Genomic DNA, 17055 nt, shown 5'->3' with positions numbered 1-17055 from the left:
CGCTGACTACGCAGAGCTATGTACACAACAGTAACCACGCACAGTTGGCGTGTGGCAGCACTAGCAGTTAAGGGTATATAAGGCGCGTCAGGGCGATGAGGATACACGCATCTCCGGCGGTACTTCAGTTGAATACTGCCCTTCGATTGTGCTATTCTGGTACCAATCGAAGCGATAGGTGTTGCAGGTTCCAGCCAGCCAGCCAGCCAGCCAGCCCGTCGGCGTGCAGCAGCCAGCAGCCAGCAGCCAGCAGCGGTCCCTGCCAGCAGCGGTCCCCACCAGCAGCCATCAGCGCTCCTCGCCCGCAGCGGTCCCCGCCAGCAGCCAGCAGCCAGCAGCAGTCCTCGCCAGCAGCGTCCCCGCCAGCAGCACGCAGCGGTCTTCGCCTTCGCTGGCCCCAGCCAGCAGCCAGCAGCCAGCAGCCAACAGCCAGCTTCCGGTGGCCACCAGCTGTCGCAGCCAGCTGCCGCCAGTGGTCCTCGCTGCACCCTCCATCCGCCAGCAGCAGCAGCAGCAGAGGCGTCCCCACCAGCCAGCCAGCCAGCCGGGTCGCCCCCCCCCCCCCAGCGGAAGCAGAGTGGGGCTTAGTCCCCAGTCTCCTTCGTCATTCTCCGTCCCTTTCTCCTGTGTATCTCTCGTCGCCCTTCCCGTCTCTTGTTTGTTCCTTTGTCTAGTACTGTGTTTTTTTCCCCCTTATCATAATGTCAACCCGCACCACCTCTTCTACAGCCACCACCACTGCCATCATATACACCTCCCCCTCCGCTGCTGCCACCACTATCACGTGGTGTGCCGCTTCACTCCCCCCTCAGTCCATCCCCCCACTACTCACTCTCTCATCTCCCCCACTATATGTCGCCCTGTCCCCGGCTACTCCCTCCTGCGCCTCCTCTGATCCCTTCCCTCCACTTCCTCCCTCTGCTCCTTCCGTATCTGCAGCCCCCGCCAGGGTGGTCGCCCGGCGGGCTACGGCCCACGCTCCACTCTCCCCTTCACCTTCATCGTCCTCGTCATCGTCATCACCGTCGCCTTCGCCATCGCCATCGCCCTCACCATCTCTGGCGCCGACTCCAGCCCCGGGACCTGCCACTCCGCGCCACATTCCAGTTGTTCCCATCCCCCAGACCTCCTCCGCCGCCGTCAAGCGCCCCAGTGGCACCCCTGCCTCCTCTGCTCCCAAAAAGGCTCCACCTCGTCCCCCTTCCCCCACCCATGATGCCATGGATGTCTCCCCACCCGTCCCTGCCCCCTCCTCCTCCTCCTCTACCCCCTCCTCCTACCGCTACCTCCTCTCCCGTCCTGATCCCTCCCTCCTTGAAGCCCGGAACCTCACCCTCTTCCTTCGAGAGAATTGTGCCGGTGCCCCCATCTCCCTCCTCACTCCTCACCATGATTCGGTGCTCATCTCCTCCCCCAGCCCTACCCTCCACACAGACCTCCTTTCCCGCATCCCTGTCACCCGCTTTGGCCCTCATGCCTCCCTCACCCCTGCTCCTTCCCCACCTCTCTCCCACCAAACCCAACCCCCGCGTCGCCCGCTGACCCTCACTGCCATGATCACTCGGCTCAGTCCGGCGATCACGGAGGAGGAGGTGTTGGTGGAGCTTCAGGCCCATCCCCATCTGGAGGTGCGTGCGGTTCGTCGCATCCACAAAGCTGCCGGCCCCACCTACCTCATGCGGATTTTTTCTGAGCACGCCCCCTCCATCTGCCATCTCCTGAAGGAGGGTGCCCTCGTTTTTAACCACTGTTACAAAGTCCACCCCTCCCATTCCCCTCCTCAATCCCTCCACAGCCAAAGGTGCTTGTGGTATAACGCTCACCCAACATCTGAGTGCTGCGAGGCCCCCACCTCCCCGCAGTGTAGGCAAGCCCACTTTTTATGGCAGTGCCCCAATCTCCAGTCCCCCCCCCCACTGTGATACCTGTAACCTCCCTCATCCCACCTACTCCCAGGAGTGTAAGGCCCGACCCCTCCTACCACTCCCGAACTCACCGTTCCCGTCCGCCCTCTGGACGCCCCCACCCCTCCCAGCAACTCCCTTCGCCCACCCCCTACCGCTGAGGACATCATCAGATTCCTCACCATCGTCCTTCAGAATGTTCATCCTTTTCAGCACCCGCAAACCCTCCAACAGATCTCCCTCGCCGCCCGTTCCGTTTTCCAACTCAAAATGAACGCCACCTACTCCAACAACCAGCCCCATTTAACCTTCTCACATCTTGACACCCTCGTTTAAATCCCTATCATGTCGTGACAGCACCGTATCCTTTTCAACAACATCCGCTCCCTTCCCGCCAACAAGAACCTCTTCCTGCACACCCTTGCCACCCACCGTGTGGATGCCTTCCTCCTCAATGAAACCTTCCTGCAACCCCACCACACCATCCACACTTCGCTCTACCTCCTCCACCGCTCCGATAATCCCCTCCTGATTGCGCGTGACGGAGTTGCCATTGGGCACCACCACCAGATCCCTGTTCGGCTCCAACCTCTTCTTCCCGACCCCACCGAACACTTGATCCTTAGTCTCTTCTTCCCCGGCCTTACCGTCACCTGCGCCACCATCTATGTCCACCCCAACGCTCCTATTCCCTTCGACTTCCTCTCCCACATCGACCGTACCTTCTCCTCCTACGTGATCGCCGCCGACCTCAACATCCATAGTCGATCCGCTGCCCAGTTACGGCAGTGGCATCGGTTCCTCTCCTCCCTTCAAGGCGACCTCATCCCCATCCCCCAACACACCCGTCCCGAATCCAACTCCACTCCCGATGTTATTCTCTCCTCCCCCAACCTCCATGGTCGCATTACAGTGGATGTCCTGGAGCCTATTGGTAGCGACCATCTCCCTGTCCTCCTCACCGTTTCAGATGGTCGTCGCCCCCGCCCCGACCCTCGTAATGACCCTCCCCCTAAGTACGTCCATGACTATTCCCATGCCAACTGGAATGCCTACCAGGATACCTTCCCCACCCAGGTCGATAGCCACCCTTTCACCTACCACCACCCAGATGATGTCACCCATGCCGCCTCCTTTCTCCAGCAGACCTTGTCTGAGGATAGGAGACCCACGTCCCTACTGTCGCAATCCACCCCCACCGTCCTACCTTACCTCCACAGGCTGTCCTCCTCCTCCGTGAATCCCGCCGTCTCTACCGTGCCTTCCTCCGCGCGCGTGACCCGGACACCCTACGACGCCACCAGCAACTCCAGCGACACATTCGTAATTTGCTCGCAGCTAAGAAATGCCGGGACTGGTGACAGACATGCACCCGTTTAAATGCTACCCTACCTATCAACTCGTCCAAGTTCTGGTCAGCCTTCCATCGTCTTACCGGAACTAAGCCCTCCCCCTACTATCCTCCATGACGATCGCCCCTTCCCTGACGCCCTTAGTAAGGCCAATCACTTTGCCTCCTACCTGTCCGATGTGTTTTCCATCCCCGATGATCCCCAGTTCGATTACTCCCTCTTCCCGGATATCCGCAATCAAACTGACACCTCTGTCCCTTCCCTCGTTCCTGGTTTCCAGTACTTGGACAACATTGCACACACGGAACTCAATCCCCCTATCACTACACGGGATCTCATTGCTACACTCTGCACAAAACGCAACACCGCTCCTGGTCACGATCGTGTCACCTACCGTCACCTTCGTGAAGCTCCTGTCTCTTTCCTCTCCGCCCTGGCCAGGCTCTACAATGTAGTCCTGTCCACCGGTTACTACCCGAACCTGTGGAAAACCTCCCGTATCCTCATGTTCCTTAAACCTGGCAAACCGCCGTCCGCCGTCTCCTACTACCATCCCATCAGCCTTACCTCGGTCTTCAGCAAGGTCCTGGAATCTATCCTCACCCGACGCATCCACCAGCATCTCCGCCAGCACCGCCTCCTTCCCATTACCCAGTGTGGCTTTCGGTCGTCCTTCTCTTCCGACGACCCTCTCCTTCACCGCACTCATCTCCTTTCCGACCAGCTTAATTCCCATCGCTCCACAATCTTCCTCTCCCTGGACCTCGAACGTGCTTATGACCGCTTATGGCATTCCGGTCTCCTCTTCAAGCTCCAAACCTTCGCCCTTCCCATTAACTATGTCCGTCTGATCGGCTCCTTTCTTTCCCGCCGTCCTTCCTATGTCACCGTCCATAACACAGATTCCTACACCTTTTTCCCCTCCGCTGGTGTGCCCCAAGGCTCCGTCCTCTCCCCCCTACTGTACCTTTTGTACACGGTGGACATGCCCCCGCCGTCACCCCCCGTCCACCTTCTCCAGTTTGCCGATGACGCCGCCGTCCTTGCCATTGCCCCCACCCTGCAGCGCTCCCAACACCTTCTCCAATCCCATCTTGACCGGTTCACCACTTGGTGCAACCAGTGGTTGCTCAAGGTCAATCCCTCCAAAACCCAGGCAATCATTGTAGGCAAAACCACCCCTTCCTTCCGCCTCCTCGATTTCTATCCCACCATCTATGGCCGTCCTATCGCCCTCACTCCCACCCTTAAGTACTTTGGCGTCACCCTCGACCGTCGCCTCTCCTGGACTCCCCATCTCCGGACAATCCAAGCCAAGGCACGCTCCCGACTCAGTCTCCTCAAGCTCCTCTCCATCCGTACGTGGGGTCTGGACCCATCCAGCATCCTCCACACCTGTAAGTACCTCATCCGCCCTATCCTTTGTTATGCCCATCCGGCTTGGATCTCCACCCCCCCAACCTTTTACAAGTCCCTCCAAATCCTTGAACGCCATGCTCTCTGCCTCACCTATTGCATCCATCTCCCCGCCCACACGCGGATCCTGTACGATCTCATCCCCTTCCCCCACCTCCTCCTTTTCCTTGAAAGGATACGGACCCTGTACACCTCCCGTAAACTTGATCCTCCTCACCCGCTAGTCTCCCCGATCCTCTCCCACCCCGCCCGCTGCCGCGCCTGTATTCCCACATCCCACCCGGTCTCCATGTCTGCACCCTCCTTACCCTCTCCCCAGGTGGCTTCCGCCAGCTCCCCCTCCGTGATGATGTCCTCCTCCCCTCCATCTACCCCTCCTATCAACTTTGATCCTCCCCCCACTTCCTGTGTCCTTTCCTTTAGGCACCCTCCCTCCCTCCCTCCCTTCCCTTCCCTTCTCTTTCCTTTCCACCCTTCCTCCTCCCCTCTTCCCCCAGGCTTCCCCTCCCCCTTCCTCCCTCCCCGTCACTCCTCTGCCCATGGCATATCTGCTCTCCCCTCTCCCATTCCCCTCCTCCGCCTCATCCTCCTCCTCCTCCTCCACTCTTGGCAGGTCCCCGGACTCGTACACGCTCAGTAAACATTCGCGCGCCGGAGATCGTCGCCGTCAGTGTTTCGTGTGTGTGCCTTCGTTTGTGTGTAGTGTTGTTCGCCGTCACGCCACCACCGTTCACATGCCGTCGCCATCATCCATGTTCTGTGCACCGTGTCGCCTAGTGTTAGTGCTGCTTCCCGTCCAGCGTGAACGGCTCCATGTTTTTTCGATTTTTAGTGTCTACATTTTTTGCCCACCGTTTTGACTGTCTTCTCTGTGCCACCTTTATGTACTACTTGTTGTCAAACTCAAGGCTGAAGAGCGGCGTATTGTGCTGCTTTGTATAGTGTGTTTAAAATCACAATAAAGAAAGAAAAAAAAGATGAGGATACAGTGCATCCGTTGTCGTTATGCATTAGCAGAGCCATTTATTTAGGCAAACCAAATACTACGTTTTATTGACAGAAAACCTGTAACAGTTCTACTGAAGAGACGGCCATCAATGTGCTTGTTCGTCCACTGCTGGACTATTTTTGTTCTGTATGGGATACTTACCAGACAGATAAGCTCAAAGAAGGGCAGCTTTCTACTATCGGAAGACAGGAGAAAGACTGTCACGGATATGATAAAAGAGTTTGGTGGTCATTAAGACAAAGGGTTTTTCGTTGCAGTGAGCTCTTTTCTCCTCTGAGTGTGAAACCTTTTTTATTATCGCCATCATACTTAGGGAGCAATGATCATCATGATAGAATCACAGAAATCTGGGCTCGTACAGAAAGACGTGTGTATTCTTTTTCCCCACATGGTGTTAAACAGTGGAACGGTAGGGAAATATTCTGAAGGTGCTTCGAGAAATCCTTTACAACGCACTTAAGAGTGAATTACAGAGTAGTCACGTAGATGCAGATGTAGATGTTTATTAAATCTACAATACTACCAACGTACATTTGCTTTCCATGGACTGTCTGCTGAGAGTATATAACAACGAAAATGTTTAGTTGACATCTGATTCTTGTGAAAAAACTGGCAAAACTTTTGCTTCGTCGACGGAGCTTTTCCCGGTGTCTCATCCTTCCTTTTCCTCCGTAACGAAAGATCACGTCTGTCATGAGATGCACGTTCACTGCTGCTGAGATGAATGATGCATTTTTTTTAATTTGTCCAAACGTAATGACCTAATTCAAAATCCGTAAACATTTTCTCAGTGATGCGCCACGATCAATTATTTCCTGACAGTCCGAGCTATCTCGTTTCTCTTTTCTTGAACCTGATAAAAGTTGCGGACTTTTCAGTGTGTGGTCGGATTTTGTGCGAAATATCTGATACACAAGATTTGATTGTATTATTGTAGATTACTACTGACTAGGTACTCCGAGTACATATCCCAAAGCACAATGTTGTACAATTTTGGCTGTGTATAAATTTGTATGCGTTGATATGCTGGTTTGTGTTGTACCAGCTACTCCCTATATGTGTGCTATAAACGAATGACATTTTCCTGGTTATATTATTATCCCACAATTTCCCTAATATCTTCGAAGTCGCCGTCATTAACGTTTCCTGGACCTAGGTAGTAATGAAAATGTAATTTTTGTGCTTCTTGTGAACTGAAATAGTAGAGACTTTCATCTCAAAATAATATACTTAGTTTTTGTTTAGCTTAATTCCAAGTACGGTATTTTCAATTTATTTTCTAACAAGTATATATACACAAGCTTCTCGTAAAATATTAGCTGGAAATATATAACAAATCATCTGTCTTACATCTTCCTACAGTTGGCGAACGTGGGAAAGCAGTCAAATGTTTCAGTTTGAAATGGCGAGCCTCAAGAATAAGATAATATCTTTGTTGTTGACTTTGTATTGTATCGTTAGTACACTGCACTTATTATATGCCTGAAATTAGCTTCTGTATGAAGATCAAGCGTTCGTGGACGTAATCAGTAACAAACCAATAACAGTTTTTTTGTTATAATGCGGACAACGCTCCTAGCACTAATGAGGTATAAGGTCACATCAGCTACGACGTTCTCTGCAAAAAAAGTTTGAAGTATATGAGGATCAGAAATCTGGTAAAAATCACGTTCTTCACTCTCTAATTCTGATTCCGTGTCATCCTTTGGAGACACTTGTTTAGTAATAAGTCAGAGCAGATTCTGGAAATTTACTTTACAATGCCCATGATAATATTTAGTAGGAGTAATTAAGCGCATGTTCCATCGAAATCACGTAATCAGTAATATGTCATTCACAAACAATGAGAGAAAGAGGAGTGATACGAGGAAAAAGAAATACTTTCACGAGCAAGACAGGCAAAGCATTCATGAACTGTTGTTAAAAATTCAAACATAATTTCCCACAAATATTCTCCTTCGCTATATAAGGTACACTCTCAAGTTAATTACTAGCGATAATGAAATACAATTTCTGGTATTTGTCCTGCCTGTCAGTGACGCATTTTATCATTGTTTGAATTGGTCTAGTTATAAAAAGGAGATTAAAAAAGGATTATCTGAAGAATAATTACCATTGCGTTGAATTTCTTTTGAGAACATGCCTCAAACAAACTCATCATCTCTCTATACATCATTATCATTACAGGCCATGCAGCACAATATAAAATGTCCATTAATTTAACATGGCTCGTATAGCAGGGTTTGGGTCTCCTGAAAGAGTGCAGTATAATAATGTACTGCTTGTGCTTAACATGGACACTTCCATGTCACTTAAAAGTATGCTTTGCGAGAAAAAATGAGCCTTTAAATATGAGGAAACGCGTTAAGTTTATGTAGTGCTAATATCTTGCCCCTACACATAAATGGGCTGTAGTATATTCTCATATAAATCACGAAAGGCTAGTTCGGAAATTTTTGGAAAAACCAACCTCGAATAATTTGAAACGTCATGGTTGAAGAATTTCTTACTGAAGTTTCATCAGCAATCACATAGTTCTTATTTAGACTTTGAAAAATATTTCACTATCGAACTAATTATACATGTGTACCAATTCTCATACATAGAAAAGGGGAAAAAGTATGTAACTGAAGGAGGAGAAAATAGATTTCAAAGAAATCATCTCAGGTCACAAGTTGTATTACAGAACATCAAATCCTGAATATCGCTCAAAGGTTATATATCAGTACACTGTGAACAGGGCTTTTTATAGAGGGCAAGAGCGTTTCCTGAAGATGTATTTGCTCATATCAATTCGTGAAGTGCACGTAGTCGGTAACACGGACTCCTTCAGCAACGTACAGCATGTTCTGGAACTGCAAATCATGTGGTAAAGAATTTCATGAGGTATGAACCGATAGTAACTCCTGTAATAATTTTTACATATTGTTACCATATTTTTGGAGAACTGGTTGCTTTTGCAGAACACAGTAAATAAAACGTTAATGGAGCCTTTTCATTGCTGGTTTAATCAGAATTGATTTTTATTACACATCAGAACACTTCCATCAATTAACACAGTTAAAGTCAACTATAAAAGTAAAAGCTGAAATCCTTTAACGTTTCCAGGTGCGCAAATCTTGCATCACTAGAAAACACCAGGCTAAAAAAGGCCAGGCGGCCCTGGTGGTCCAGTAGGTTGAGGACCTCCAGTAGGCTGAGGTTCACCAGTTGGTTGTGGCCCTCCAGTTGGTTGGGGCTCTCCAGTTGGTTCAGGACCTCCAGTTGGTGGACCTGGTGGTCCAGTTGGTTCAGGACCTCCGGTTGGTTGACCAGTTGGATCAGGACCTCCGGTTGGTGGCCCTGGTGGACCAGTTGGTTGTGGCCCTTCAGTTGGCCCAGGAGGGCCAGGTGGAGTCTCTTGGCTGCGGCATGCTGATACCTGTAGTAGAATGTCATATTGTAAAGTACATCATTAAGATATGTATGCATAGATGTCAATTTGAGTTAGTACCATGCCATTATTTGTGTTTCGCCAGGAACACGTCACTGAGTTTGAACAAGGTCGTATAAAAGGGCTTCGAGAAGCTGGATGTTGCTTACGTGACATTGCAGAAAGACTTGGCAGGAATGTGGACACTGCACATGATTTGTGGCAGCGATGGACGCGAGAATATACAGTAGCATGGAGATTGCGTCCCAAGGAGCCGTGTGGTACTACCGCGAGGGAAGACCATCGTGCTCGGTGTCTAGCTCAGGCACATCGTACTGCATCTGCAGCAGCAATCTGAGTAGAAGTTGCCACCACAATGATAAAAACAACTGTTATAAATTGGTTTATTGAAGGACGGGTCTACTGTAGATGCTCTGTAGCGTCCACTCGACTGGTCCTAAACCACCGCCACTTGCGACGTCAGTGTCGTGAAGCGAGAGCCCGCAAGGGGGCAGGGCAAAAGTTTGTTGTGATCTCTAATGAAAGCTGGCTCCGCCTCAGTGCCAGTGATGGCTGTGTTTTGGAGACCATCCGAGTGTCTGCAACCTACCTAGTGGCGTGCTAGACACACGGGACCTACGACTGGATTTATGGTCTGGTGTGGAGTGCCACACTGTATGGCAGCACCAGCAGTCTCGTGCTCATCCCACGCACCCTGACTGGAAGTATGCACATCAGTTTGGTGATTCGACCTGCAGTGCTCCCATCCATAAACAGCCTTTACCAAAAGGATTACGCTGGTCCACATATTGCTGTTGTAACCCACTACGCTCTACAGTGTCCACATGTGCCTTGGGATATCATCGGTTGACAACTCTAGCGTCTTCCACAAACAGCATTGACCGATCAAGTGCAACAGCCGTGCAACCGCATTCCAGAAACTGACATCCGTCATTTGTACAACACAATGCATTCCTGTTTCCGTGCTTGCATTCAATAATGTGACCGTTACATCGGTTAATGATGTACCAAGATTTGATATTTCCAATACCTTATCTCGCATTTATGTTAACGTGTGATATTGCAATGTTAATGATTTAAATATGTTACCTCGGAAAATCTATTCCTGAAATTTCATTACAAGACATTATTTATATTTTGGTGTTGCGGTTTTCCCCGTCAGTATATAAGATTTGATTTCCCTTGCTGTCTACTATCAGAGGGGAATAAATAAGCAAGCGAACTACTCCTGGTAACGAGCTTCTAGTATACTAAATAATGCTCTTGCGTAACATGTGCTACGTTGTTCAGTTACTCGATAGCAATATTTTAGGGTTTTGATTCATGATTATTCCAATTTTTATATTCGTGATTAATCGCTATGTTTGTTGAATTCTCATAATTACCTGTGTCTCGTCAGAGTTGTACTACTTTGATTATTACCACAACATGAGTTAAGAACAAGGATTGAATAATATCACTTGAAAATAGGCTCTTGTAAAGGGAATACTGATGTTGTACTTTCAGAACTAGAGAAATTTCAACCTCCCTGATAAAGTGACAGACGGCGACAACACGTATGCTGCAAACAGATGATAACAAATATCCTGTAATCTTTCATAAGAGATGTAGATATGCAGATGCAAGATCATTAAAAGCATTAGAAATGGAGTACCAGCTAGACACGAGGAAGAAAATCGGCTGGCATTTCCCTACATTCGCCGACCATCCACAAAATTCCGAGACTGATTTTATTTCTGGTGTATAAGCAATCAGCCCAGTAACTACAGTGGCATCACGAACAACTAAAAAACACAGACATACATTGGACTAGTCAGTTCAAGTAGGTAAGTTGGCTGTGTCAAGTACATAGTCGACGTGCGACCGTACGGAGTAATCACTGTAGTGTCAGAAATCGCAATGGAGCAACATCCCTAAGTGTTTGAGGCATTCTTGAGAATGTCCTGAAGAGCAGGAAAGTGTGTACAAGGTTTGTCCCATACGTCTTGACTCCTGAACGAAAGCGACGATGCCTGGTCACCTGCCGTGACTAGCTTGAAACGAAACACGTGGACAGTTCTTTTCTCGGACAAATCATCACTGCTGATGAGATTTCGTGTTATGAAATTGAGGCCACTGTAGAATGACAAAGTACAGAAATTTACGTGAAGTGTTAACGCTTTGACGATATAACCGACTTTCAAACCAATGGGACACAACAGTTGTACAACACGTCAAAGATAGATCTCGTTGACAGTTACTCATGGGCGTGTGGATGTCCTGTGCCTTGTAATCAAGTGTGGGACGGGGGAGTGGTGCGTTGGATATCTTAAGCATTAAAACCACCATCTTAATTTTTCTGTACTTTGTACTAATATAATCTCGAAACTTTTTGGACTGATGTTTTACGATTTTTTAAATCCGCCAGTAATAACGTGTGGATGCTCAGACACGGGTTTCGGCTGTTACCCTCGCAAATACTGATCCAGTAAGAAGGAGGATGCAGATTGTTTACTGATATTACGCATGTATAGTTTATAAACGATTCACACGAAGTTGATGAATTTGGTACAATCGCACAACTGTCTTTATTTGTACGTGTGGAACTAATACGAAGTCGCTTAAAGAACCGACAAAGTTTCAAGCCCTATCCTGTCCTTAGATTCGAGAATGGCTTGCTACAGGTAGAAAATTGTGGTACATATTGAAGCATTCAGTGTTTTTAAGTGGATGTGGAAATAAGTACCAGTAAAGGTACGTAGAGCACAAATTTAGATAAAGACTCAGTCCTTACTACTCACCACAAGACACAGGAGAAGAGCTGCCACTGTTGCCCTCATGGTGATGGAAGTGCTGAGGTGATCCCGTGCTGCAGAGCTTTTATAAGGCTCGCCACTGCGTGATGTGAAGTACTCGTGATTCCGTGACTCTTTAACAAAGGGAGTGAGCAGAGACTGCCGTCGAAATGCGACAGTGGAGGATCTGGAATAATCACAAGGTCTCAGAGCACTGCTGCGACTAACTGAATATCTTATTGTCGCTCAGTTTTTCATCGACACCCAATTGTTCCTAGATGTCTGCCTCAAAGAAATAATGAACCAACAAGTCATGACGTAGCTGATAGCGGAGACTTCAGGAATCTTCGTCGAAAAAGAAAATAGTAATGTCATAGCGGAGGTGACATACAACAATATCTTACAAATGTGATTTCATGAAGTATGTGTATGCTCCGGTACCGTGCTATCAACCATTTAAATCACTAATATTGCTGTAGCTGCCTTGTAGAAGCATATGTTTCAAGCATATCATAGGTTCCAATGGTTCAGGACTGGACCCTCCTTCGGAAAGAGTGTGGTTAAAAACCCTGGCCAGCCATACAGACATATGTCCTCCATGGTTGCCATAATGATGAGTGCTGATGTGATTCCTGTGGTAAGGACACTCCCCAGTTTCTACCCCAAGTTTATCCATTCCAAGCTTGTGGTCAGGCTCTAACACATTCGTTGTCGTGACGTTTACTGCGAATCATTCCTCCCTTCTAATCTGGATTCCACAACTATAACTCCTGGAAATTTGTTTTGTGGTGCACAGCAAATGGCATAGCGAAGCTCTCTTCACGCATTAGAGCGTGAGAAAAGTTGTTCTTTTCCTTCAGTTCGGCCCTCGTGAATTGCGTTTTCTACTTCTGCCTCAGAACCTCTTCATCCTTCTCTTCCGCCCTTCTTTCGAGATCTTCCGTATCATTTTGTCCGCTACATTGGTGTCTATCTGTCGTTTTCCTGCCCTTCTCTGTCATCGATCTCTGGTGCATTGCAAAATATATGTGCATGTGCCTTCTCAGTTTTTCAACTTAATTTTCAGTTTTGAATAATCCCTCCGAATTGCTACTTGGCTCTCCGCTTGTCATACCCATTTTTTCCGTACTCTTTTGGTCATTCTGTCCACATTCAGCCTCATCACATATCCTGCGAATCTTGACCTTCCCAGTCTGATTTTCCACGTACAAGTTGCAGGGGAACCCGAGGTCTAGGGCTGCACCTCAAATGTGATAGAATAGAAGCACCAGAACTACACGTGGTGTCATATATGGCGGGCTGTGAACGTTGCTAGTCTTGACACTAATGCACGCTCCGTGTGAGATGTACCCGTCAACGGGAAACAATCGTTCTTGTCTCCACCAAGTTCACCCCGCCGACTCTCCGCTTTGCGGGGTGGAGATCACTAGCTGTAGATGTCTGGCAGTTGGTCCAGCGAATTCTGACTTTCCTCAAACGTTCCACTCTTGCACGATTTACACCACATATGACACCTTTGTTCCAGGATTACGTATAACACCGCAGCCGAATATTGCATATTCACTGTGCGAATTGGTTCCGTGCTCTTGCAGTACGGTATTATTTTTCAACTGGCAAGAAAAGCATTCTCGATTTTAGGAGTTACGCGGACGCAAGACATTACATAGGCAATATTTTTCCAGCTTCCGCTGGAGTGCTTCCTACGACCAGCCACCTATATGGAATGTCCTTGCGAAAAGCAGGTGATCTCGTCTGAGGCACCATTTTTCGATGTTTGATACTACGATCTTCCTTTATTTTCGAGAAGACGGTCATGGATTTCTCACTGAAAAAAGGCAACATTATACTTAAAAAGAAAAAAAAAACCTCCTCTGTTGCAAACATTAACAAACCGAAAATAAAAACGCAACATAATCAGTAGAAGAAAAAATACCTTATTCTCTCTTACAAATATATGACAACCTCTCGCCCCTTTGCTTACCACCTTTGTTATGTTTAGGTAGAGCTATTGGGAGAGGCGTAGTTAGCAGTACATGTCTGAAGTGGTGTATATGTTACTTTTTCTTTTATTGTCAAAGTGGCGGTGGCAAATAGATCCTTCCTCCGTGTAGGTCCCTTTATAATCAGGAAACGCAGGAGGACTAGTTGCCATCTGAAATTTAAAAAAACTGTCAGAAGTAGAAAGTATAGAGCTTTAATTAGTGATGAAAACGTCCTCTGTTCCAGGTGCGAACCTCGCCACTTCTTAAATTTTGAATAGAAGTCATCAGCAATGGCTGCCGAAGACTTCTGGCATACGAAGTCACCCTCGTTCTGGCAACGTCATTGTCAAAAAGGGCGGAGGGGAGAAAAGACTTCCAGGCACCCTCTCTCCCCATGGTGTAGGAGACTGCCCCTAAAAGGTGGAGGAATCATCAATGATTAGCGGTATGAAGATGTAGAAGGCAATGGAAACCACTGCATTAAAGACACATAATGTGTATCGATAGTACATGAGACCTGTAACTGAACAAGTTTCACCATGAACTCTCCATAGGCAAAAGATTCCGGAACAGTCCCACATCCAGATATCCAGGAGAGGACTGCCAACGGGGGAGGTGACCATGAAAAAGAGATTGAATAACCGATGAAAGGTTCTAAAAGTCGGGGTGTGGAACGTCAGAAGTCTGATAGGAAAGCTAGAAAATCTGAAAAAGGAAATTCTTGGGCATGGTCTAGACACAGTGGTGTTCAGTGAAGTGATGTGGAGAGAGGACAAAGATTTCTGGTCAGGCGAGTATAGGGTAATAACAACTACAGTAGAAAATTATACGTCGGAAGTAGGATCGGTTTTGAGATAGGAAGATAAGCAAAGAGTATGTTACTGTGAACAGTTCAGTGATAGGGTCGTTCTCATCAGTACTTACAGCAAATCAACACCGACGACAACACTCAGGTATACATGGAGATGTCCAAAGCTGAAGGAGAAGAGATATGATATCTGTATGAGAATACTGATCAGGTCATTCGATATCTAATGGGAGATGAAAGTCTAATAGTCGTTGAGGATTGGAAAGCGGTTAAAGGGGAAGCAGCAGAAGAAAACGTTGCGGGAGAAGATGGGTTTGGTAACTGAATGAGAGAGGAGAGTGACTAATTAAGTTCTGCAATACATTTCGGCCAGCATTTGCAAATACGTTCAAGAATCACAAGAGGAGGTGATATATTTAGACAGGACCGGTATATATACTTCAGTTATAGAGGTAAGGACAGTTGTGGAGGGCATTCACATAAGGTGAAAGAGAAAGTTACGTACAACGAAGGTAACTGCGAAGAAGCTATGGCCAATACAGAAATTTTTTTATCGACATAAGAAGTACAAAAATATTCACGGAAATTTGGGGATACTGAAATACAAATCACTTAGGGATAAAATGAATAGGAAGTGCATGGAAGCTAAGAATAAATGTGAAGAAACTGTCAAACAAATGATTGTCTGAAGAAGTGACTCAGCAAACAGAGAGAGGCCTAAACGATCTTCAGAGAAATTAAAATCAAAGACGGTAACATTAAGAATGCAGGCAGAATGTCACTGTTAAGCAAGAGTCTAGAATTGGGAGAATTACCGCACAGCTCATGCATCAAAACTGCTGACAGGAATAATATGCAAAATAATAGAAAAGGAAACGAGGATCTGTTAGATGACGATCATTTTGGGTTTAGGAAGGGCAAAGAAACCTGAGAGGCATTCTGATGTTGCAGCTAATAATGGTAGCAAGGCTGAAGGAAAATCAAGACACATTCACAGGATCTGTTGACCTGAGAAAAGCGTTCGACATTGTAACATGGTACAAAATTTCGAAATTCTGAGAGAAATACGGGTGAACTACTGGAAAAGACGGGTAATATACAGTATGTACAAAAATTATGAGGGAACAATAAGACTGGAAGAGCACGAAAGAAGTACACAGATTACTGTAAAATGGGTGTAAGAAAGGATGTAGTCTTTCGCCCCAACTTTTCGATCTGTACAGTGAAGAGGCAATGACGGGAATAAAAGGTAGGTTCAAGAGCCGGGTTAAAACTCAAGGTAAAGGGAGAACAACGATAAGATCTGCTGATGCCATTACTGTCTTCAGTGAAAGTGAAAAAGTATTACAGGGTGTGTTAAAAGGAATCAATAATACTATAGCGAGATGTAGAGGGTAAAAATTGTAGAGGAAGACAGGAAAACAGAGTCTGGCATACACCTAGAAAATAACTGTGGACGTGTGTTGCAAGTTCTAGTCTGAGATGGAAAGGTTCACACATGAGAGGAATTTGTGGTGGGGCCACATCAAAGAAGTGAGAACTCTTCTAAAATGGGAATCGACCGTTTCCAGACATTGATTCCTCTGTAAAACGAGATCTGCTAAGTCCCCTCAAAAAGCTCTTGAAGTGTGTAAGATGACTTGTGAAACACCCTTAGGTAGCATTACTTATAGTGTTACACTCATGCCGGCCGGTGTGGCCGAGCGGTTCTGGGAGCTACAGTCTGGAACCGCGCGACCGCTACAGTCGCAGGTTCGAATCCTGCCTCGGGCATGGATGTGTGTGATGTCCTTAGGTTGGTTAGGTTTAAGTAGTTCTAAGTTCTAGGGGACTGATGACCTCAGAAGTTTAGTCCCATAGTGCTCAGAGCCATTTGAACCATTTGTTACACTCCCGTACCCCGGTGTCCTGAGCTGGGGACTGGTCAGTGCTGCCAGTGTAAGGCACAGTGTAGACACAGTGGTGTTCCATGAAGTGAAACGGAGAGAAAACAAGGATTTCTGGTCAGACGAGTATAGGGTAATATCAACTGCAGCAGAAAATGATATATCGGAAGTAGGACCCATTGTGAATAGGAAGATAAGCAAAGAATGTATTACTGTAAACAGTTCAGTGATAGGGTCGTTCTCATCAGAACTCACAGCAAATCATCACCGACGACAACGCTCAGGTACACGTTGAGATGCCGTAAGCTGAAGGAGAAGAGATAGGAAATCTGTATGAGAAAATTGAACGCGTCATTCAGCACCTAAAGGGAGATGAAAATCTAATAGTCATTGAGGATTGGAATGCGGTTAAAGGGCAAGGAGCAGAAGAAAACGTTACGGGAGAATATGGGTTTGGTAACTGAATGAGATAGGAGAATGACTGATTGAGT

General features: G+C 47.2%; 1 protein-coding gene across 27 annotated transcripts in view; it reads right to left on the bottom strand.

Moving 5' to 3' along the window:
- The window catches only part of LOC126456902 (proline-rich protein 2-like), a 494957-nt gene that overhangs the window by 78434 nt on the left and 399468 nt on the right, over positions 1 to 17055 (bottom strand). For 2 of the 27 annotated variants that reach the window (XM_050092787.1, XM_050092816.1), the window contains one exon: positions 8669 to 9102. The exons of 20 other annotated variants lie outside the window; for them this stretch is intronic. In XM_050092787.1, coding sequence (XP_049948744.1) covers positions 8824 to 9102 — 279 coding nt within the window. In that variant the 3' untranslated portion in view covers positions 8669 to 8823. Of the gene's footprint in view, positions 1 to 8668; positions 9103 to 11894; positions 12024 to 17055 lie in introns of those variants that run through there. 5 more of the 27 variants (XM_050092818.1, XR_007585410.1, XM_050092812.1 and 2 more) reach the window with 5 other exon arrangements.

The sequence above is a fragment of the Schistocerca serialis genome, chromosome 2 (assembly GCF_023864345.2).
Source record: "Schistocerca serialis cubense isolate TAMUIC-IGC-003099 chromosome 2, iqSchSeri2.2, whole genome shotgun sequence".
NCBI lineage: Eukaryota > Metazoa > Arthropoda > Insecta > Orthoptera > Acrididae > Schistocerca > Schistocerca serialis.
Note: the sequence above shows the minus strand (reverse complement) of the source record. Positions and strands in the feature narration are given on the sequence as shown.